Here is a 25,557-nt window from a genome sequence, read left to right as displayed (position 1 = left end):
ATATATATATATATATAGCACGATAAAGACAAAAAGGACAAAAGGAGAAAAACGAACAAAAGTAATAAGTTTCATTTACTGCGCATAAACTGCAAGTATGTGGAACTAAAATAAGCCTGTAAATCTAAAGAAACATAAGAAATAATAGCTGAAAATTTTAGAAAATATTATCATAACTGTTGTTGCGTTGATTTAATTTAATCACTTGAATTTATTTTACGAACTTCAACTTTAGGGTAGACAATAGTGGTTGATTCGAAACCTAATATTCAAAAGTATCTTTATTTATTTACACTATTGCTTTTGAAGCATCGACTTTATGAACGGCGTTTTGTAAATACTTAAGTTCCTTACCTCATTATTATTTCTTTTTAGTACTGGAGTGAAGACTAGCGTAACCTAATGAATAAATTAAACAGAACGCTCGCTGAAAAGACTCAGAAACTTACTACAGGCTTAGAGAAGTGCTACTCTTTGTCGCCAAATGAAAGACAAAGCCTCTGAGATCTTTATGGACAGAATAGAGCACCTCTCTCCTACTATAGAGAACTGAATGTCATTATTGGAGAATAAAGACGACTGACAAAGAAACGTAACAATATTTATAATAAGATATTTTTACTAATCGGAACAGTGCCAGTTTTGTAATATAATCCAATAATATCTGCAGAAATATCAAAATCATTAAAAAAATTTTTTTTAAGTGCATTTATTTGTTTTGAATGCAATATCAAAAGTTTATAACAAATGTTTGATATATATACATTTTAAATATTTATTTCTTGCATTAGGGGCCAACACTCGAACTTCTAACTTCTACCACAGCTCATTCAGATGGCTTCGCGACCTTGTTAGTTTCACTAACTATCAAATTAAACATTCATGTTCATTCACACTATTCTTGGAGTTTTTCAACTTCAAAATCGAAGGGATATTACCTCACAGTTTTTACAGTTTCGATGCATGTTCACATTCAGATTACCTAACTTCTTGTGTAAAGATTTCTCCTCGGTGCAATTAAGCCATTTTTCACATTTGCATAAAAGTATCAAAATCACTTTCTTAACACTTTGTAGACGGTCCCTTCTCAAATAAAACTGCTTTTCTAAGTGCCAAGTAGTAAAAGCACTTGAGTTTTCTGCCTGACTGCACTTGATGCAGACACTGAGTGCTCTTTAATGATTGACATACCCATCAACGATGCATTTAGATTTCTTTTCCCCCCCACTTTTCTTCCTTCGTTTTCATTTTTTCTGTCTCTGTCTTTGTTTTACAGTCATTGTTTAGTCATTGATAATAACGATACACGAGTATTAGCATTTAGAGCTGCTATGAATTCATGCTAGGTGTATCGGTTTGAGTAAAAGAAAAAAAATGTTAAAAAGTTTCAACAGTTCTCATTTGTATCGAGGAATTATGGCGTGTTTCAAAAGAACTCGGTAAAAAAGTAGTTTTGCAAGGAAATGAGTAGGGGTAAAATGTTTTTGTCTGGAATGGTTACATTTAAGAAATTTTATTGAAAAAAATATTTGCTGTATAAATAAAAAAGTCTATTTTTGTGTTTATTTTCTTAAAAGTGTGAAAATTCTTGAAAGACTGCGTCAAAGAAAAATACTGGTTAAGTGATTGTTTTTATAACTTTTTAAGTTTGTTCGCGCTAATAACTCAATATTGGTTTACTTTTCAGCTTCAGTGGCAACTATTATAATTTATTTTTAAAATAATGTTGAATAATGATAATAAGTTTATAATCTATCAAGTATACTGGTTCTGGGTGTATGGCCTGCATTGAACAATTTAAATTGCATTAGAGTGTCAAAGCTATCAGTATCAGAGTTAATTCGTCAACTTGTGATGGGTAACAGCTCTGTGTTATAGGTAGCATTATGTAGTAATCAATGCGAAAGGAATGGTTTTGGTTAAAGACAATACCAGAACTCACAAATAAAAGATGATAATCAAAGATGATGAGATAAATTTTTTCTCAAGTTTTTTTCTTTCTGGACATCTGGTCATTCCATAACAACCTATTTAGGTCATGAATAACCATTTGCTTCAGCAACAATTCGGAGGATTTTCAGCAATAGAATACATAGAGTGATTGCTCATGCATAGAATGATGATGATGATGATGATTATTATTATTTTATATACAGTACCCTTCCAAATTATTAGGGACACTTGAAATTTCTAAAAAATTGTCATTTTTCAAAGTGTCATAACTTTTTCAAAACTGAATCAATTTTCATAAAAATTTCAGGATATCATGTTCAGGTCTTCTACTTTCACCTAAAAATTACTAATTTAATTTATCTCAATTTTTTGCAAAAATTTGCACATTTGAACAAAGCAATTTTTTAAAAAAAAGAAATGTCAAGTCTGACAAGTTGCTACTTTGAAACAAATTTTTTTGCATAAAAATTATTATTTACGCATTAAAGTACAAGTCATTACTTTAAAACGCGTTAAAGTAAATGACTTTACGATTTTGTTTGACTGAGATAGGAGATTTTGAAAATGTTTTGTCATTTATAGTGAAAAGTGAGTTGTGCCAGTATTTTTGGTGAAAGAAACCTGTTTACGCATTAAAGTACAAGTCATTAACTTTAAAACGCGTTAAAGTAAATGACTTTACGATTTTGTTTGACTGAGATAGGAGATTTTGAAAATGTTTTGTCATTTATAGTGAAAAGTGAGTTGTGCCAGTATTTTTGGTGAAAGAAACCTGTTTACGCATTAAAGTACAAGTCATTAACTTTAAAACGCGTTAAAGTAAATGACTTTACGATTTTGTTTGACTGAGATAGGAGATTTTGAAAATGTTTTGTCATTTATAGTGAAAAGTGAGTTGTGCCAGTATTTTTGGTGAAAGAAACCTGGAATAGTCCAGATATTATTGCAAAAGCAAGAGCTTGTATTGAAAGTATGCCGCGAAGAATAAACGCAGTTATACAAGCAAAAGGACATGTTACAAAATATTAAGATTTTTTTTATAACATTTGTTTTTGTAAAAAAATTTTTGAATTTCATAATAAAGTTAAATTTCTTGAGTCGTTTTTTAAAATTTTATTGCAAATTTACAAATAATGTTCGTGGTTTTAATATTGTTTTAAATAAAAAACTTAAAGAAAGTTGCGAAAAAATAATACAAAATAATTTTCGAATTCACAATAATTTCGTTTTCACTATAAATGACAAAAAAATTTCAAAACCTCATACAGTCATAAAAAATCGTAAAGTCATTTACTTTAGCGCGTTTTAAACTTAATGGCTTGTACTTTAATGTGTAAATAATAATTTTTATGCAAAAACATTTGTTACAAAGTAGCAACTTGTCAGACTTGACATTTCTTTTTTAAAAAAAATTGAGATAAATTAAATTAATAATTTTTAGGTGAAAGTAGAAGACCTGAACACGATATCCTGAAATTTTTATGAAAATTAATTCATTTTTTAAAAAGTTATGACATTTTGAAAAATGACAATTCTTTAGAAATTTTAAGTGTCCCTAATAATTTGGAAGGGTACTGTATATATATATATATATATATATATATATNTGTATATATGTATGTATATATGTATGTATATATGTATGTATATATGTATGTATATATGTATGTATATATGTATGTATATATGTATGTATATATATATGTATATATATATGTATATATTGTATTTTTAGTAGTAGTTTTTGTATTTTTTAAAAGAAAGCTTAAATCGATAAGGGGTTTTCCACAATTTTCATTTTGTATTATTGAACAATATTTATGAAAAATGAGACCAGCACTGTGGGAGATCATTCCCCTAAAAGTATGTTTTCTTTTGCATGCTTTGTTTTTACCATAATATTTTTGTTTCCGGATGATTATTGTAAGATATTTTCATTTGTTATTAAATTTTGTCTTATGATATAAAATATAATTTATTAGAAAACCGCTGATTGTTCCGAGCTTTCCTTAAAAAAGTACAAAAACTATTTAGAAAATTGCTTGAAACTTTTTAAATTTTTAAGGTATTCAAATAAATTTTTTTTATTAGTTGCCAAATACTATTCTCTACAAAATTAAGAAAAACTTTCTAAATTATTTCAATGCATCCTCAGTATAAAAGTACTAGCTTAAATACTCATAACGTGAGCAGTTTTTAATGAACAGTTTTTTGCTCGGTTTTCCAGCTTAGGGTTTTCAAAAAAACTTGTTTTCTTTTGTAATTTATCATCGATCTTCCATACCTTCCAAAAAGCTTTAAATATTATTGCTAAGTGCGAAAAATCGCATGAACATTTATGAATTTATAAAATAATCCTTTAAGTACTTCTTGAGAAATTTAAAAAAGAATGTCAAAAACTTAAAATATCTCTTCTATTATTGTTGGGTAGAATAAAACGTTGAATTCCAATTTGTCATTCCAACACTGATAATTACGTTTAATATCTATTCTTAAGTTTCCCGAATGTATTTTTAGACAAATATTAGTAAATATATCAAACTTTGGATTTTTATATAAAATAAAAAAAAAATATTTGGAACAAAAAATCTCTTCAAAACGATTTGAATCGTATTTATATCTTAAATGGACTTGAAGTTTTGATATTTATGGAAACATTCTCTCATAGATCAACATGCCACGACTTGTCTGTTTAGCGTTATTCGTCAAAATGTATTTCCTCGTTATTTACTCAAATTTTAAATACGATATTTTAAAATCTTTTAGTTCCATTAATTTGAAATTCTGAATGTTCCATGCATTTATATCAAAGAAATATACTACTACACACTAAGCGACGAAATTTGTACGTTACAGCCAAGGTTAAAAAAAATATGCAGTTGTATTTTTGACCGGTAACGTCTTTAAATCTGCTCATTATTTAAAAATTAATATTATGTCTAATGTATAGTCTATTTTCTAAGTCTATTTACGGACGCTATGAAGCTAACGAAGTTAAATAATAATAATACGAAGAAGAATTTGCAACTGAAGTATGAGCTTTTAAGAATCGTCGTTTTTCAACGAGCTTCGACCTCTTTTAAGCTCCTAATGGTATATATTTAAAGGAATTTATTCTTGAAATTTCGATGCAACAGCTGTGAAGTTTCAATTTTATGAATATCATATGCTTCTGCACATAGTATACATAAGTATACATAGTACATAAGTATACATAGTACATAGTATACATAGTACTTAGTATAATTACATCAAAATGTGGTCCCTGAAGATTTACAGGTACTTAAGGGCTAGTATATTGTACGTATAAAACAAATGGCATATCTTTTTTTCCACTAAGAAGACATGCAATGCCTACAATAAAAATAATGCTTTTCAAACCGTTGACAATCAATTAAATTGTATTCATAAGCATGATTTTTCTTATTCTTTTGTGTCAGGGTAACAAGAATATGTCCTTTAAGTCCAAAATTTCATATCTATTTAGCATCGTAAACGATTAATTTGTTTTGTTATGTGCTGGTATCAGCCCTTGAATCACTAGAGACAACAAAAGATTAAATGTAGATAATGAAATAAGTGGTATACAGGCGGTTACAATCAAGCTCATTAAAAAATCCTTTTTAGTTGCTTTCATAACAAAGGAAAAATATTATGAGAATTAGTGTGTTTATAGTGTGACAAAAAACCGGAAAATTCCGATAGTTTTTGATTTGATGAACGTATTAGGATTCAATCTCAAAGGTTCCAAGTCCTTATCTTATGTCTACTAATTACTTAGAACAGATGATATTTTAAGCTATGGAATCAAACCCAAAAACGTACTTTCTCTCAGTAAACACACCCTTTTTTTCAACGGATTTGGAGATTCCTTTTTTCAAAAGCTTGATCAGAAGAACGGTTGAAAATTTGGACTCCGAAATATAAATTTAATTTTTTGCGCATTTTGCCGTATCTCGAGAATGTTTTAACCGAATAGCGAAATTTTTGAAAAATTAAATGTAAATTCGTTTTAGTAATCAGTCTTTCTTAGCTATTGTGGCTAGTTCATTGAACGCAATAAGCAGTCTTTACGGTAAACGTTCCAAAATTCTGTAAAACCCAAGTACAGAATCATTGTTAATATGGTTAAATAACGCTTATTAAGCACACTTTTAAGTATGTCAGCAATAATTAAAACACTATCAATGCCTCACTGATATTAATTTATAATGAAACATTACATAAATAGGCAATTTCGTACTTGCTTGTACAGGAAAATAGTTTGAGTATGAATTAACTCTTGGTCGAAATGGCGATTTTCGAATTTTTTTAAGTATACAGAGAGAGAGAGAGAGAGCTAGTTGTCAATAACCATAAATTAATGAAGTTTGCCCAAAGGAGACGGTCTAATAATAACAACCTTCAAGTCAAAACATCTGCCCATACATTTCTTAAAAATAAGTTCTATTAAAAGTTGGCTTAAATGCAATTTAATTTGAATTCTTAGAAAAAAGATTTTTTTTATTACTACTGTGATCTTTTATTTTTAAAAAACTTTTATACCGAAATTCATTCCTTTTTTTTATCAGTTACAAATCATTACGTTACCAATTAAACTCATTCTAATCGGGGTACAAATTTTAAAATTAGTTCACATTGCTCGTCTTGTTTTAAGCCTATTTATCCAACTTTTTCTTCAGCGTTCTGGAATTGAAAACTTTTAGATATTTTCTTTAACGCGGGATGTTTATAAATTCAATTAAAGAAACAAAAAGCTACTCATTGCCTGGTGCAGTAATTTAGCCCTGAAGCTTCTTTCCCTCTTTTGAAAAGTGCGGCAGTAACTTGCCCTTCTTAGATTAGAATTCTGCTCAACGACTCTGAGGTCAGTATTCTTTTCTTTGTCATTCTCTGCTGCCTTTGAAATGTCAAGACTGCAGCCATTTTTGCCTACTTCTTATGTTAGTACATAAGTATTGTTACGCTTATCGTCACTTAATTCAGAATCACAATAAAACATTTAAAATAGATTTATCGTAAATTGCAAAATAATTGACTAGATTTAAAATACTGTGGAAACTTCCTTTAGTACATAGAACCTTAGCAAATACAAATAAACACTCTTGATTAAAGTTAAGAAATACGTGTCGAAAAGGGTTAATAACAAGTCTATTGTCCAGGTTTGATTTCTTATGTGACCTTTCCAGAATTTATCAATAGTTTTATAGAACAAAAAATAGAGTATAAAACATAAAAAAAAGACAACAAATGAGAAAGAGAGTAGAACCGAGTCATTAGAGGTTCACCAACTTTCATAATGAACATCAGTATGGGTAAGTTCTCTCCATGCCAATTAGTTTGTTATTAATCAAAGTATTTTAAATTAATATGATTGTTATTTCAATTTGTTATTGATTAAAGTATTATTAATTTGAGTACTTTAAATAGTTAAAGTATGTAAATTAATTCGACAATTTATGCAGAAAATAAACGATCACTGGTTTAAAATGATAAGTAGTAGTTTGTGTCTTTAAACCACCGTAACAGTATGTAAAACTGTGATGGCTAAATATAACTTATCCAGTGTTGAAACGTTGTGAAACAGTTAATTTTCTGAAATTCAATTCTGATTTAATTCTACGAGAGTATTCATAAAAGTCAGGTCACTCATCTTTTGGAAATTTCTATTTTTTATAGAAATCATCCTCAATTTTTTTTTTAAATACTGCTAATTTATTTTTATAGTTTGAGCATTCGGCTATTTTCCTTCATAATCGGCACTCGGTAAATATATATTTTTGTAAATACTGTGACAGTTTTGTATGTCCATGTCACACCAACTCTTCGCTATGTTTAGGGGTGCATAAAACCTCATCTTAAGCCTTATTGCATGGCCTAATAACTTTCCTGTTTTGAACAAAAGGTAGTCATTGGGTGACATGTTCGGACTTTAGGGTGAGTGTGCAATGATGTTCCATGTTTGAGAGAGGGAATCAGAAAGAGAGAGAGAGAAAGAGAGAGAGAGAAAGAGAGAGAGAGAGAGAGAGGGAGAGAGAGAGGGAGAGAGAGGGAGAGAGAGAGAGAAGGAGAGAGAGAGAGTATCTATGACAGATGTTGTCGCCCTTGCTTAATAATCTTCTTTCATTGTTCTGTATCACCCTTATGAAATTTTCCAGTATTTAGGAGAGTAGGCCGGTTTCTATTGTTGATTCATCAGTGTGAAGTTGTCTAATAATGTCCCTTCGAAAGATCTCAAAGTTCGTTCTACGCTTTCTCATGTATATGAAAGGGAGCTATAACCGAGAGAAATAGAAATTTCTACATCCTCTACGAAAATACATAGACCGTAAGTATGTTCAATCTTTAATGTAATCTAAATATTATAGAAAATAAAACTGTTTTTGATATCCTAATTATCATCATATTATTTATATTTATTATCATTTATGTACCTAATTATCATTTACATTTGTAACGTTTCGCAATTTGGAGATATATTATTTTATTGTCCCTATCAGGCTTTGTTATAAATTTATATTTTTCTATTACTTCGTTCATAATTTCATCAGTGAATTGTGGCAAAAAATGGTGGTTGGTTAGTAATAGTTCAGCAAAGTTTAAATTCATTAATTAAAAAAAACTTTTATTGCCGACCTGTAGCAGCGGAGTGGGTTGAGTTATTTAATAAAATTCAATTACCACATTTTAGTTTCCACACACGTCGAAGTGTGTTTTTTTAATTAAATAACTTATAAACAGTATTAAATTTAAAACAAGTGCTCTTGCGAAATGAATTAAGTCATAGCGTTGGCCTTTTTTGAGAATGATGCAAGTTTGTAATTAAACTGGCCAGCTGATTTTGAGACGGTGCATTAAAGTCAAATTAAATTAATATTATTTAAAAAAAAATAATGATTCATGAAGATGTAGTTTATTTATGAAAAATGAATTTTTAAATTCATAGAGAATTTAAAGGAAATCGATAAGCTTGGGAGGATGTTTAGGAAAATATGTGATAAAATTTATCAATTTTTATTGTTTTTTCGACATTTTGTTTATGTGATTATTTTATTGTTTTGGTTAATTAATTTTAGCTAAATAATATTTGAAAAATGGTAAAAAGTTGATATTTATTAAGTTTTTAGAAAAATATTTTAATAGTTTATTAGGAACTTCTTACGTTAATTTATGAAATATTAATTATATATCATATTAAAAAATTATATCGAATTAAGAAAATTATTAAACAACGTGTTTATAGTGAAAAAAGGAACTCTTAATTTGCTTTTTGATCGTTACCTTAAACAATTTGTATTCATTATTTTTAGTGATAAGAGATAAGATATTAATCATCTGTTATGTTCGGTTTTTATGTAATTTATTTGGAGGCTTATAAAATAATTTAAAAGATACTATTAATTTGAATTTTTGAAATTTGTGAATAATAAGTTTAAATAAACAAATATCGACTCAAGGCTTCTAAGAAACTAGCTATATTGATCTGTTCATATGACATCGCGAATCAATCATAAACATATAAAATTATTATAGTATTTATTTACTAAATTATAAGTTTTGTTGAGCAATTAATTTATTTAGAAATAACTTGTCATTTTATGCTTGTTATTTTAATTGAATCTATGGTTTAATTGAATCTATCGATGACTTTTTGCTATCTATAGAAAATTTAGATTAAAATACATAAAAAATTGAAAGAAATTAATTTTTCTGTGGGTTTGCATGAAAAAGTAATCAATAGAATATTGCATGTAACTTTTAAAAATCCAGTATTGTAGCCTCGCCTTATTTTCAATGAATTATGTTCATTCTATGTAAAGTTTAAGTTAAAATGTGTAGTAAGAATTCCTTATAAGATTTTTAATGGATGTCAGGGGTTTATATATATTTATTATTGTTATTCGAAAATTATCCCCTTATCATCAGATTTCTTTAAACATTTTATAAGAAATTCGCAAGAATACATTTTAACATAAAAGCACATCTTGATATAAGTGCACATTTTTGCAAAATTTTTACATAAAATTAATCTAACTCATGAAAAATTTGTGGAGACCTTATAAACTCGATTCTTACAAGTTACAAGCAATACTTTATTTATAAAGTTTTCTTGCAAACCTATTAAAAAAGTGTAGTTTTTTTTAAACTTTTAAAATAATTTTATTTCAGATTTTTCTGTCGTAGAATTCATTAAGTCTTTGAAACAAATCACACCATATTTCCCCCTTTGAAACACGTTTCACTAGCATGTTCTATGAGCAAATTAAAGCTGTGGTTTCAGATAACTTTAGAAATGCCGATTCAGCGACGTAGCACTAATTCATAAGCCATTCACGTTGATAACTGAACTTGTAAAAAATAATTAAACATTAAATAATGTTCAATAAAATCTTAAACAGAATCGCTTACAATTTTATTTATATCAATGCCTAATGTTTAAGTAAAGTGAAAAAAAATTCTTTTTCAATAATAAAAATTTCTCCTCGTAGACGATGTTCAAATTTCAGAATTCTAACGTCAATGATTCTAGAGTTATAAAAGATTCAAAGTAGCGTTCCGCAACAAGGACAGACAAAATACTAATAGTTGATTTTTTTATGAAATTTTCTCATTCTTTAATAGCAGTTGCAGTGTATTTCTCTCCAAAGTTCTTTAAATGATTTGTTTACTTGATTATTATCTGACTCTCAGTTGATATTTAATATTGGTTTGTCAAATTAATTTAAAAAATAAGAATCAAATTCCCTGAATTATAATGCTTTCAACGAAATAAATATTTAAATATATTTTTAATGAGGTAGTTTGTTTTTGAAATGATTTTTCAAATATACTTGAGCACCAGTTAAACTAATGATAGATATTCAAATTTTAATAATAATAATGGAAAAAAAATGTCAATATTATTTCAGAATGATTCTTTTAATACAATTTTTTAGAAAATCGATAAAAATTTTCCAAGCTAGACTCCTCTACATACTTATTATATATTAATAGTTAAACCAAACATCCTTTGACTTTAATACTTTGACTAACAGATCGGAAAAAAATTTAGCTGCTAAAGCTTAAAACCTGAATTCAAAATTGTCGACAGTTTATTTTTTCTATGGCAACAACTTTAAAAGTAAAATATCTATGAATGCTCCTTATAAGCATACATCTTAAACTGATTGTACCAAAAATAACCGATGATTTAAAATGGAAGAGGAAAATTTAAGAAATGTTGCGTTCGGAAACCAAAGCATTTACTTTCACCAATTTTCAGAGTTTGACAAAAAATTGACTCTGTAATTCAGAAAAAATTATGTAAACAATTCCTTTAAAATAACCACCATTTGAAGCAACGGAGTAGTATGTAACACGAAGAAAAGAAAATCAGATGTCCATTCTTGTATTGTCTTGTTTATCTTCCGAAAAACGGAAAAAATACCAATTTTAAGGCATAACCCTTGCATTGAGCACCAAATTATCTCAATTAAATACACACTTTTTTAACGCGATTTATGATTTGTAGTTTTTAAATTCATATCTCTTGTGGAAGTGTTTAAATTTATTGGATGCCTATGTATAAAATATTAATATCTGACACAAGTTACATTGTGTAGTAGTTTTTTACATTAGTTACATTGCAATTTGTAGTTTTTAAATTCATATCTTTTGTGGAAGTGTTTAGTTTTATTGGATGCCTATGTATAAAATATTAATATCTGACACAAGTTACATTGTGTGGTAGTTTTTAACATTAGTGAATACCTATAAATAAAATATGAAAATATTAACGTACAATGCATTGTGCGGTAGTGCATTACATTAGTAAAAACCTAAAAAAAATTAATGCACTGGAGTGCTTCACGTTAATGAATAAATAAAATATCTAAACACTAATTCACAATGCATTGTGTGGAAGTGATTTATTTTATTGTATACCTATTGATAAAATATTAGAATATTAACACTCAATGCATTGCAGGTCTAGCTTTTATTTTCCCACCAAACAAAGAATCGGGCATTTAAAATTCTTTTGAAAGAATTTGCGGATACTAATGGTGGGTAATAACGCATTAATGGATATTGCTTTGTAGAGCAGAATACACTATGAAAATTGGGAATACACTATGAAAATTGGGAAATGTTTCTTCTAGTCATTCAAAGTTATTGTTTAAATAATTAATCAATCATGATTGATTCATCTAAGTTAATTGTATCGATTTATTTTTCGGCAGTAAAGAGTGCTTTAAATATATTTAGAAATACTTATAGTAGCACATATTTTCTATTCAATATGAAAGGTTGATGAAGCTCTCGTAAAATCGATTACAGCATGATTTAATGAGAAAACATTTTATACAACAGAAGAAAAAAATTTATGACCTAAAACAGTTTCTCATTGTTGTAGGTTAACTTTCATTAGCCAAAAAGTCAAATGATGGGATTTTTAATTGACAAAAAAGTTGCCATTGGTATCCATTAGTAAGTTGTAATCGGTCGAATTTGTACCCTTTTACCTCATTGGGACGTGAGTGCTCAATCCCTTAGGCCACCAAGGCTTCTCAGCTGTTCTTATAACCGTCGTTGAACAATCGACCCAATTTTGTGGGTTTAAGACTACTAATGTTCAACTCCGTAGCCCTGTAATTTTGAATCCAATCCAGAAGACAAGGGAACTCCTGGACCGAGTATTAAGAGAAATTTGCCTTCGTGGAGGACTTCTTGATGGAGATAGCTCGCATTTGCGTTACATGGAGGGGAAGACCACGAGAACCTCCCACGGTAAGCCTGACGGCAAGGGGACACTGACCCATGATCCGTCTACCACTGAGGATATTTCACGTCAGCACTGTGGTCGGTGCAAGTCGGATGCGGAATTCATATCGACTGGGATTCGAACCCGGTTCGCCTCCTTCTCAACTGTTTTATTTTATTTTATAACCGTCGTTGGACAGCCGACCCAATTTTGGGTTTACGACTACTAATGTTCAACTCCGTAGCCTTGTAATTTTGGACCAATCCAGAAGACAACGAAACTACTGGATCAGTACTCCAAGAGGTATAGATTTGTTATGGGAACATGAAGGACTTTGAGACTCGACAGATTTAACGTGCATCAGTCGCTATTTACTACACAGGGAGTCTTCGGCCGGCGAGGATCGAACCCACGACCTCTTGGACATGGGACTAGTGCCCTACCAACCAGGCTATCCCGGCCCTCTTCTCAGCTGTTTATTTTATTTTTATTTTATAACCGTCGTTGAACAACCGACCCAATTTCATGGGTTTACGACTACTTACGTTCAACTCCGTAGCCTTGAATAAGACGACAAGGAAACTCCTGGATCAGTACCCCCAGGGGTTTCCATTTGTGGNAAAATCGATTACGGCATGATTTAATGAGAAAACATTTTATACAACATAAGAAAAAAATTATACCTAAAACAGTTTCTCATTGGTTAAACAGGTTAACCCTTTATATCACCTTGTTGCATATCTGCAACATACACAAAAAGCCTATGACTTTGCCCCAACAAATTTTGAAGGACGATTTCGGTGATTGTCGGCCCAAACCAGTGCGCCAAGATAAAATTGGGCACTGACTTAATTGGGCTAACAAAAGAATCAAATGCAAATACCTAAAATGCAAAGGATTTACACAAACTATTTGTGAGAAATGTGGTGTAGGACTTTGTTACAACAAAAGTAACAACTGTTTTAAAAATTTTCATATGAATTAAAATTTTGGAATCTTTCAATCTTAGTGCCATTTTTCGCAATGGTGCAGGAATGCAACAAGCACTTTTTTGTCATTTTGCATAAGGTTGCAGAAATGCAATAATAAATTTTTTTCCAATAATTTTTTTAATTTTATGTTGTACATTTTTTTATTATTTTTTACATGCTTAGAATGATGTATTCTAATGTATGAGTAATTTTCATTAAGATCAGAGATGTTGAGATATAAAGGGTTAACTTTCATTAGCCAAAAAGTCAAATGATGGGATTTTTAATTGACAAAAAAGTTGCCATTAGTATCCATTAGTAAGTTGTCATCGGTCGAATTTCTACCCTTTCACCTCATTGGGACGTGAGTGCTCAATCCCTTACGCCACCAAGGCTTCTCAGCTGTTCTTATAACCGTCGTTGAACAGTTGACCCAATTTTATGGGTTTACGACTACTAATGTTCAACTCCGTAGCCCTGTAATTTTGAATCCAATCCAGAAGACAAGGGAACTCCTGGATCGAGTATTGGGAGAAATTTGCCTTCGTGGAGGACTTCTTGATGGAGATAGCTCGCATTTGCGTTACATGGAGAGGAAGACCACGAGAACCTCCCACGGTTAGCCTGACGGCAAGGGGACTCTAACCCATGATCCGTCTACCACTGAGGATATTTCACGGCAGAACTGTGGCCGGTGCAAGCCGGGTGCGGAATTCGTATCGACTAGGATTCGAACCCAATTCGCCTCCCTCTCAGCTGTTTTATTTTATTTTATTTTATAACCGTCGTTGAAAAGCCGATCCAATTTTGGGTTTACGACTAAAAATGTTCACCTCCGTAGCCTTGTAATTTTGAGCAAACCCAGAAGACAAGGAAACTACTGGATCAGTACCCCCAGAGGTATTGATTTGTTATAGGAACATGGAGGGCTATGAGAATCTACAGATTCAACGTACAGCAGTCACCATTTACTACACGGGGAGTTTTCGGCCGGCGAGGATCGAACCCACGACCGCTTGGACATTGGCCCAGTACCCTACCAACCAAGCTATCCCGGCCCTCTTTTCAGCTGCTTGAGAGAAATGTGGGTAATTTGAAAGGAATAATGGAGTTGCTTCCAGGCAGTCAAGTGACGTATAGTTTTCGATGTACTTTTTCACACTGATTTGAATTAAACTAATTATAAGATTATTGGACTGATAGTTTGGAAATTATATGAGTTTTATGTACAACGAGCAAAAATTTTAATTTTGTGTCTATCTTGTATTGAAATCTAAACAAGTGAGTCATTGTTAAGATGAATCGAATGAAACAATGCACAATCCAATAAAACAACTAGTTCAAAAGTTGCAAAAGTTTTTATGCATAAAGAGTACTACTTTGGATTCGTACTTATGCTGTGCACACGCTAAGGATTTCAAATTATTAGCCAGTAAATTATCCAATTATCAAAAGTATTCGCCAAATGCAAATCTTAACATTTTTTAGGCTTAATTTTTTTCGTATAGAAAACTATTTTACTGTAGCTTGTTTCAGAGTTATAGTATTTGGACTCAAATCTAATTGGTTATGCTGTGCATCTACCAAAAATTATGCATCTATCGGTGAGGTGGCAAAATATTTAGCGCGGGGCCCTGCTTATGTATACACTTTACATTGTTATATAGGAACTATCGGAATATGTAAGTTATATGTTCTGACCAATTGCGAGATGGTAGGACTGATAAAGTTATAAAGTTTTTTTTTCTAAATAAGTGCAATTCAAATACAGTGTTTTTTTAATAAATAAAAATGCAACTTACGAAATATTAGCTCTTTTAATTTGTGTTTGGTTTGATTAAAGGGGAAAAACACGTAAGAAACAATACCTTAATCCTTTGTATAGCAGTGTAAGAGGGGTAAATAAATGTAACAACAAAATTGGACTTAGAACTTCTAAATAATTAGTTCAATCGTTTTCGGAAAGATTTTATTCAATTTAGAGTGAAATATTAAATCCGAATATGTATCTTTTACATGTTCAGGCAGTTTCTCCATAGCTAATTTAAAGTGTATACATAAGTATGTGTCAAGAGCAGTGCTTTTTATACATAAAAACTTTTGACACTTTCGAACTATTTTTTCTATTGTCTTGAGTATATAGTCTCTTTACGATCAGCGTGAAAAAATGCATAAAAAATGTCTCACTGATTTAGTTTTCTATTAAGTAGTTATGTCAGATGCGAAATTTAATTCTTAGGAGAAGAAATTTCAAAATAAATAAATAAATAAATTTTGAAATAAATAAATAAATAAATTTTAAAATAAATAAATAAATAAATTTTAAAAAAATAAATAAAAAATATAAAAAAATATTCAATTCTTCCCCTCATATCACCACCTACATTTCTCAAAAAAAAGAAGAAAAAAAAGAGTAAGGAAGCCTACACAGGAGAGTTTTAAAGGTATTATTTTTAATAACATAACGAAGTTTTTTGTCAAGAAATATCTTGGGCAGTAATTTCTCTTTTGAAATACCCTTTTTTTCTATAGTTTACCATGCAATTAAAATTTGAACTTAGTAATTTTATAATGTTACCATAACAGATTCAACCAATTACATTTTTTTCTTCTTCAAAAAACTCATTGCTCTCACTAAGGCTTGATTTTGCTGCTAAGTAACGCCCACTTGGTAACGAGGTCTTGGTTACGCCCACTAAAACACATGAAAAAATAATTCGCATTTCATTTTCGGTTGCACAGTTCGGTTTACAGAGGATACTTACAAAATAGAGTAAATATAAATTTTAGAAAAGATATCTTTCGGTAAATAAGGCACTGCATGACTAAAAAAGTAGGGTAAAATAAAATCTGGATAATAAGCAATAATATTGTACAATTTTAAAATAAAATAAAGTGCATAATAAAGAAAGATTCATATTGCGCAATTAAAAATTTAGAATAGCAACATGTTTCTGAGTATCATATATAAATTGAATAAGAAGATGATAAAAATACAGCAAGGACATGCAGATAAAACATAATAACAATCTGTAAATGTTATAGATAATTAATAATAAAATATGCAAAAGTTGAACATATTCATGTTAAATTACACAGATTAAGAACAAGTTTAAAAGACTGAAAAAATTGAAAGTTAACGAGGTTAAGGCAAAAACCCATTTAAAACAAAATAAAGTTCAAAGGGAAAAGTAAAACCAATTAAAAAAAAATAAAATTTAAGGAGAGTAAAAACCTTGTGAGATAAGAGCATTATCTCATTAATATAACTCATAAATGTCACTAAATTAAAGACAAATAAAAATTTACCGGTAAATACCGTTATAACTTTTATTAATTTAGTATTAATGACTAAGATATTTGAATACTATAAATGCTGATTCACAAATTATGTTTACATTTATATGTATGTCAACATGTATCAATTGTGATTCGACACTCAAATGTTATACTTATTGCTTTCATCTACGTCAACTTATGTATATATCTCAAATCATGTTATATGTGTCAATTCAGTATTCTATATTCAAATGTTTAATTACCCAAGCAAAAGTGCTTGTAAAATTTGTATTGGCTACCTCAACGACTGCCTAATTCAAATTGTTATCACTTTTTAAATTTGTAAATTTCTAGATATTAATTTATCAAGCAAAGTGCTTGACCTTTTTATAGCTACCCCAATGTTGCTAAATTCAAAATGTTTTTACCTCAATGTATTTAATTTCATGATGTATGGTCATATGATGTATCATATACATACATCATATCATATGATGTTTTCGCTGAAGAAGAATACACGAACTGATAAGGCAACATGTATATTTTTAAGATAGTAAAAGCAATAAGTTTTTATGAGATCAGGTTATTATTTTTTTTTAGGATGATTAATATTTTAAAGCATTTTACATAATTATACTTTTCTCTACATAACATAAAAACATAATAGTGTAACACAGATTTCGATTGTTGTCGGTCGATTTTTATTGACCGGAAAATTACATGGTAGGATTCAGTTTTCCCTGTTTGATTTCCATATCGTTTAGATTATCATCAGTATAAAATTAATAAAAAGCATGAAGGTATTTTTTTTGGATAAATATTTTTGTATCCCTAATTGAAGGTATTTATCTATACTGACATTATTACATTTTTGATTTCGATTGTTTTCTAAATTAAGAGAATTGTTTTTTGTTGTTGTTATAGCGTAATTCTTCGTTATATTTTTAAATATAGTTATTTAAATCGGTGTATTACCTTATCAACCCTTCTAAAATCATTATTTTTATGCAAATTACATTAATTTACTATTATAATTTGCAATTAAAAGGATTCATTAAGTGGTTCAGAACTTAACGATCAGCTTCATGCCTAATTTGATGCTTGCAAAAATTACATTTAATATATCCTTCCACTTTGTATGCAAAAGTATTAAATTACAGTTGTAAAATATTTTGTATTATAGCAAAACATTAATGTGGTATATGAAACAACTGTTTTGAAGTTATAAAGTATTATCACCAGTCTCTAAACAAAACATAAAGATACTAATTATCGAAACAATCGCGTTTTCCTTGCATTGACCCGTCCCAGCAGAAGGTGCCCTCAAACAACATCAAATTCGACGTCTAAACTTGCTCACTGATTAGTGTCATTAATCAAAGAATTACAGGAATTGCTCAAAAATGAAGAAGTGCTCCGCTTTCTGCGGGGGATCATCGGGGAAACATCTCAAACCCAGTGAGTTCTATTTTTATTTTCAAGACTCTCAAGTTAAATTCACTGAACTTTTCACAGCAGACTTTTACTTAAGTTAAATTAAATTACATTAAGAATTATTTTCTGATAATATAGCCAATTTATGCATACATATATATCAATATATGCATGTTAAATTCTTTTGAAAATTCTATTGTATTTAATGAGCAATACTTCTCTGATAAAAAATATTTACTGCATTTTCTCCAAATATGTTATTTTATCATGTATCAAGATATGATTTATCTATATTCATCAATTATGTCTTTCATTTTTCGAAAATCAATTACTGTACATATCAAATCATGTTTTATCTTTATTTTTAATTTAAGTCTACAATTAATATTTCTAGTGTTAAGAAAAAACGTCAATTTGTCATATTAAAGTTTTTCATTGTTTTATTATTTCACAAGCTAGCGGCTTGATTTTTTTTCATGGCTACCACAATGTATTCGAATGAACTTCAATGTATGTCATAATTAAATATGTGCTAGTTAAAATATCGAAATTTAATTAGTGAAATATGTATCAATTTATGTTAATATTTATTTATGTCAACTTATGTATATATATGTCAAATTATGTTTATATTTATATATGTCAACTTAGATTCGATGAATCAGATGTTCAAATGTTATATTTACTCAAGCAAAGTGCTTGTTTTTCTATTAGCTACCACATAGACTGCTAAATTCAAAATGTTATTACTATAAATATTCTGCAAATTTCTAGATGCCGCTAAGTGGCCCAGGTGCCCAATTTTTGTAAATAAAGTAAAGTAAAGTTTTCCTTGCATCGAAAATATAATTCGCTTTCATTAGTTATAAACAAAATTACAATTGTAAAGCTTTCAAAGTGAGGAAAAAAAGTCAGACGACAAAAAATACGACATGAAATGCGTAAATAAAACTTTAGAATATAATTACAATTTTAAGCTAATAATTAAAGAATATAAATAAAATTGAAGCTGATATAAAATTTTAATTTAATTGTTAGCAGTGAATTACTTTTGTTTGTAAATTCTTTTTTAAGCGCTCATTGTCTGAAAAAAGTCTACTTTTGTGTATTCTTCTTAGAACTTCTTTAAAGTTCAAAACATGTTTAAATGAGAAGTAAGTTTTATTGTTTCTACGAATTTAAAAGAGAGTGATAATTAATTATGAGGACTTTTAATTTCCTCTGATGCTTAAGACTGTTTGAAGTTAATGAAACTTTAGGTGTCCTACTAAAGTTAATTAAAAGATCAAAAGAGTTCAGAATTGCTTGTACACTGTGTATTATTTGAGATGGCATTATAGTTTTATTTATTTTTTTATTTATTTATTTGGCGGGAGAACATATTAATGTTAATACGATACAAATGTGCAATAAAGTTTATAAATAATTACACTAAGGAATTCATTTAAGCAGTGAAATGTAAAAGGAAAGTGCATTACGATAAATTCTAGACTGAATAACTAGATCATTTAATCAAAGAAACTCATTTTAAATTTTTATTTGGAGTACTTATTAGCATAAAATTTCGTTAAAAGTCATATTATTTTGTTGTATAAGCGCTATTTTATTGTATACTTGAATCAGCGAAACCATGAAAATAATCACACCTTTTATATAAAACAAGAACAAAACTAAAAAAAAAAGTAACTGAACGCTTAAAAAATAGATGTCTATTGCATAGGTAGGTCGTCTATGAGATTAATACCTAAGTTTCTTTTAGTTGAAAGAAAAAAAAATGGATCTGAAATAGTGGCAGTGTTCTACTTTTTGTCGAATTTAGCTCAACCTATTAATTCTAGTGAAAGGTACCGATTATAAACGATTAATACTCGTTTATTTTCAATAAGATTTATGATATTTATATTAAAAAGATAATAATATGAAATCTTAGAATTTAAATTTCGTGTCTAAGAAAGAGGTAAAATCTTAGTATTCGTTACACCCTTGGTGCCATTTTGCAAAATGTCACAAACACTGAAATGGCACGTTGGTGCTTGTCGCGTGTAAGCAAACGCATAGAAAATTATTATCTGAATTATGGTAAATACATAAACATACCATGAAAGAAGCATATAAGCCCATCTTTAAGCTCACGAATCTAAAATCTCAAGCTCAACCTCAAAACCATCATGAATTCCAAAAATGCCATTGCAAAATGGCATAAAAAAACAATAACCATCTGAATCTTACCAAATCTGCAACTGCAAATTGCATACTTTATCTCCTTCCCAAACATTGCCAATGTCGCCAAATCCACCGTATAACGTATACTAGGAATAAGCCGAAAACAATGTTAGCAATTAGTTGTTAATATTAATAGTTTGTATTAAAAAGTTTTAATATTAAAATTTAATAAAATTGAACGCATTGAAAAAATTTAAACATCTTGAATTTAAAATTAACATTGAAGGTTAAATAGAAATAAAATATGTCTTTAAAGATAGCTTTGTTAAAAATACCTGCATTCCTTTGATACTCCAGATGAACTACATTAATAAGTTCGAAGATGCCAGATATCGATTTCTAGAGAAAAGCAGAATGATTCGTTGTCTTGTTGACGTTTAAATAGAAATAACACGTAAACTGTGCGTAAATTTCACAAAAATAAAACATTCATTGACTATCACGCATAGTATTTAATAATAAAGATAATTAATAAAAAAAAAACACATCTGTTCTTTCATCTAACCGATCTTTTTCACTTCAGTTTACTTCTCAAAATATAAACTGCTTAAAACAATTAAAAGATATTGTAAGTCTTGTATAAAATAACGGTATAGGCAAATTTTTTTATGTGCATAAAATGGAAGAAGATATTCCCAAATGCAAGTTTTTCATGTTTTCAAATTTCGCAGCATGCAAATTTTGAGTTTGACGTCGAAGATGACGCTTTAGGGGAAACGAATTTAATTTGGCTTTCGATTTAATGATGGACAAAGTGGAAAAGAATGATCGACATTCAGCAAGCGCGTTGTTTCGATGAGTGCTATCTATCGACGAAGTCATTTAACAGAATCAAAAGCTTGGAGAGCTTCTGGCCTGTTAGAGGGGGAGGGGAAGGCGGCAAACACAAGCTAAAGTAGCAGAAGCCTTTAGAGTTTCACAAAGTTTAATTTCCAGGATCTATAACAGTTTTTTGGAGATTGGAAATGCAGGTCGAGGATTAGGGCAAAGGAGTAGACGTGCAACAACGTCCAATGAAGACCTTTATATAACGCTAACGTCTCAGTGACGCTGAAAAATGAATACCACTCGTTTTCACCAACACCCTTACTTGGCTACTGGCACCACAGTTTCGACACAAACTGACCGAAACCACCTTCACGATGCAGATCTGTATGCTCGAAGACCAATGGTGTGTGTTACGTTAACGCCAAGTCACCGTCGCGCCCGCATGGAGCGGGCAGCAGAGCATGTGAACAGAAGGAGAAATGAATGACGCAATGTTCTTTTCTCCATATTTGCAATTGCTTGCTCATTGTTTCGCATTGGCTTGTTTTTACAAATATAATATGCCTTGCCATTGGAAATGAAAAAAAAAAACATTATTTTCTCTGAGTCCGAAAATGAAAGAGTCCGGTTTTTCTGTTTATCCTGATAATAGGCGTATTTTCACCTGGAGGAACGTGGCACTAGAAACAATAATGCGCTCGTGCACGAAAGTGTAAAAATTGGCGGTGGGGGAGTGATGGTCTATGCTGGCAACTCCATTAATGGCCGCACAGATCTCCATATCATTCGAAATGAAGCTCTGATCTGTCACCGATATGGAGATGAGATCTTGAGACCTATTGTACGCTCTAACAATTGGCGATGACTTCATGTTAATATACGACAATTGCAGGCCACATCATGCTCACTTGATAAATGATTTCTTTTAAGAGGAAAGAATCATACGAATAGATTGGCCAGCGTGTTCTCTGGACATGAACCCAATCGAGCATGTTTTGTACATTCTAGACTGACGATTTGTTGCACGCCTACCACCCATACCAACTCCCTAAAACTGGAAAAAACGCTTCTGAAGGAGGGGGACAGAATACACCAGACCCTCATTAATAATCCAACTGACTCGATTCTTTAAAGGTGTTCAACGTTGCTGTCAGTCCGGGGAAACCATACTCCCTACTAAAAAACGATTTTATTTTAAGGAAACTCCTTTTTTACTTGTTTTTCTCATATATACAAATTGGGTTTTTCCTTAACACATTGTTGTGATGAATCTTTGATTATGTATCCATAATTAGTGATTTAATATCAAACAGCTTAAATAGTGATAGGGAGGACAATGGAAATTCTTCAGTCACGGATAAACAAATAATATCACTTATCGTAGCAACAGTCCCAGAAACTCGAGATAAAACGCAATTTTTATTTCCGGTCTCTTGAAAGTGTTTGATTGAAACGAAGTCTATAATAGAAATTATGTTTACATGCTGATTGGGTGTAGGTATTGTTGTATTGTAGGTATTGTATTGGGTGTAGGTTGGGTGGGATACTAAGACTTGTATTAAATCAAACCGTCTTTGAAGAAATTTAAACCAGCAAGCCATGATAGAGGCTTCCCCCTATATCTTGGAAATCAGAAATCCGAAACAGTCGAAAAAAAGGTTTGTTTATTCAAAGAACGTTTTTGTGTCTGATTTCAAAACTTAATATCGTCTGCACTTATTAATTAGTAGATTTGAAGTCACCTCCTCGAACCATTTTGATTGAGTTCTAGAACGCGAAAATCCGATCATTAGATCAAAAGTTATTCTGGAAAGTCCGTTTTTTTACTGACTGTACATTGAAAATGGTTATTACGGAATATTTTGTGAAGTACAATAGTTATGGCAAGAATAAAACGAATTAAATCCAATGTCTTGAAATAAAAATATATACGGAAACAGATAATAGGCTACCGTCTAACTAGCGTTGTCAATTATAAAAACATAAAATGGCTATGCGATTTTATTTTGTTTTGCTGCAAGCGTATCGTTACACAAAAAAGACATTTTATTTTCGTACGTTAAAGAAAAAGTTTATTAAGAATAACTGCAAAAAAATAAAAGAGAAGAAAAACTAAGAAAAAAAAAGGAATTTATTTTTCAAATATTCAACAAAAGAAAGGATCGAAATAATGGAATAAAATAAAATAACGAGTTTTAATAACGAACGTTAAATGCCTCTTTAACCCGAAACCCATTAACAATATCTTTAAAAAAAGCCTAAATGCTGAAAAAGTGCATTATTATCGTAAAGTATATGGAAGAATTTTTTGGTTATCTGGAAAAAAGAAAAGAAATTAATGATGTTATTTTTCTCTTTGTCTGTTTCTTCGTTATTGTATTTTTTAGACACATAAGCTTTTTATTTTCTTAGAAACGAAGCAATTCTAAATAACCTCATTTCTCATGCACTAGAAGGTCGGGTCAGGCATTGTTAACTTCCACATTTTTTCCTTATCTTTTTTTAAATATATATATTTTTTTTTGTGTTGGTACAGAATCTTAAAATTAAAAGATTTATATAAAGTTAAAGGAGAAAATAGTTTACGCTAAGTTTACATTTATTAAATTTGATAGAAGTTCAGATGAAAATTTTTTAAAATTGTATAACTATTGAAGAAGAATATTTAATCTTTTAGTGGATGAAAATAATATTAAATTATATGAATTTTATTAATAGAGTTCACTATCGACTTTATTGGTATTATCTATAATTAAAAAAATTGAAGAAGCCCATGTTTTTTGTAAAAAAAATAACTAAATGAATTGTTATTTGTTTAGAAACTTCAAAAAAATACAAATTGGAAATTACAGTCGACATGTTTCAAGCGCTCTCAAAAATAGTCACCCATTTTGAAGACATATCGGACTTGAATGAGAAGAATAAAAAGTAATTCTAAATATAAAATTTAAAGTTGCCAATGAAAATTGGAACAATAAAAGTGATTATCAAAATTAGAAAATCGCAGTAGCAGAGAGAAACAGAGATGAAAAACAGAACAAGAAAAACCAGAGTGGCCGAGACTAGCAAATTCAGATAAAATACATTTCCACTTACTATGGAAAGGTGGTGGGGAACTAATGTCGTTAAAAAGGGAATCAGCATTCATATGGAAAAAACAAGATTCCAGGATATCAAGGTACGCTGCTAAGACTATGATGAGAACAATTTTGGCATTATCGAAATTGAATTTATGCCCTAGGTTCTAGCAATGTGCAGCAATGGATGCTTTTTCGAATTCTCGATAATGAACTTATTTATCGCGTTTATATACGGATATACCATACGGACATACACCGAAGAGCCACTGCATTATGACCTACCTGTTAATAACATGTGGGATCACCTTTAGCCCTCAAAACTGCTAGCACCCGCCGTGGCATTGATTCCACAAGGTGCTGATAGGTAATCTGAGGTATCTGGTACCAAGCGCTCACTTACTGGTCCTACAATTCCCTCACATTGCGAGGGGGTAGAGTGGCAGCACGAATTTGGTTTCCCAAGTAGGACCATAAATGCTCTATTGGATTAAGGTCAGGTGAATTTGGGGGCCAAGACATGACTTGAAAGTCACTGGAATGTTCCTCGAACCAATCCATGACGATTCGACCCTTAGACATGGTGCATTGTCCTGTTGGTAAACATCATCCCCCGCAGGAAAAACAGTTGTCATGAATGGGTGAACCTGGTCTGCAACTATGTTCAAGTAGCTTACAGACGTCAGGGATTGTTCTATGAGGATTATGGGTCCTAATGTGCCTCATGAAAACATTGTCCCTGGGCGAGAAACCATGAAAACCTGGGTGAGCTCTTTGTTATAGATGGAGAGTGGTCATAATGTAATGACTCTTCGGTGTATCTATCGTGGAGCCCCCTGTTTCTTTTTGAAGCTTAATAGGGGAGGAAACCTAATATAATCTCATGTTTTAACTCTGATCAAAACCTGTTTTAACCTACTGAAATATATTGACGACAGTTTTAAGAAAATTTGAAAATTTGAGATTGTGTCTTCCACGCCGGAAAATTTATTTGACAACAAAAAACTTGCTGGATTGCATTGAATATTTACACCAAATATAGCTACGTTGCTGACGTTTCCTGATATATGCTTTCGGTAAATTTACATACATACATATTCCTCTTCACTCA

General features: G+C 30.3%; 1 protein-coding gene across 1 annotated transcript in view; it reads right to left on the bottom strand.

Moving 5' to 3' along the window:
• LOC122268827 (histamine H2 receptor-like) overlaps positions 1 to 25,028 on the bottom strand; it is a 41,455-nt gene extending 16,427 nt beyond the window's left edge. The window contains exon 1 of the mRNA XM_043039320.2: positions 24,859 to 25,028. Within this exon, the coding sequence (XP_042895254.2) occupies positions 24,859 to 25,028 (170 nt within the window). The remainder of the gene's footprint in view (positions 1 to 24,858) is intronic.
• Between the last annotated feature and the right edge of the window lie 529 nt (positions 25,029 to 25,557).

Source organism: Parasteatoda tepidariorum, chromosome 7 (assembly GCF_043381705.1).
Source record: "Parasteatoda tepidariorum isolate YZ-2023 chromosome 7, CAS_Ptep_4.0, whole genome shotgun sequence".
Taxonomy (NCBI): domain Eukaryota; kingdom Metazoa; phylum Arthropoda; class Arachnida; order Araneae; family Theridiidae; genus Parasteatoda; species Parasteatoda tepidariorum.
Note: the sequence above shows the minus strand (reverse complement) of the source record. Positions and strands in the feature narration are given on the sequence as shown.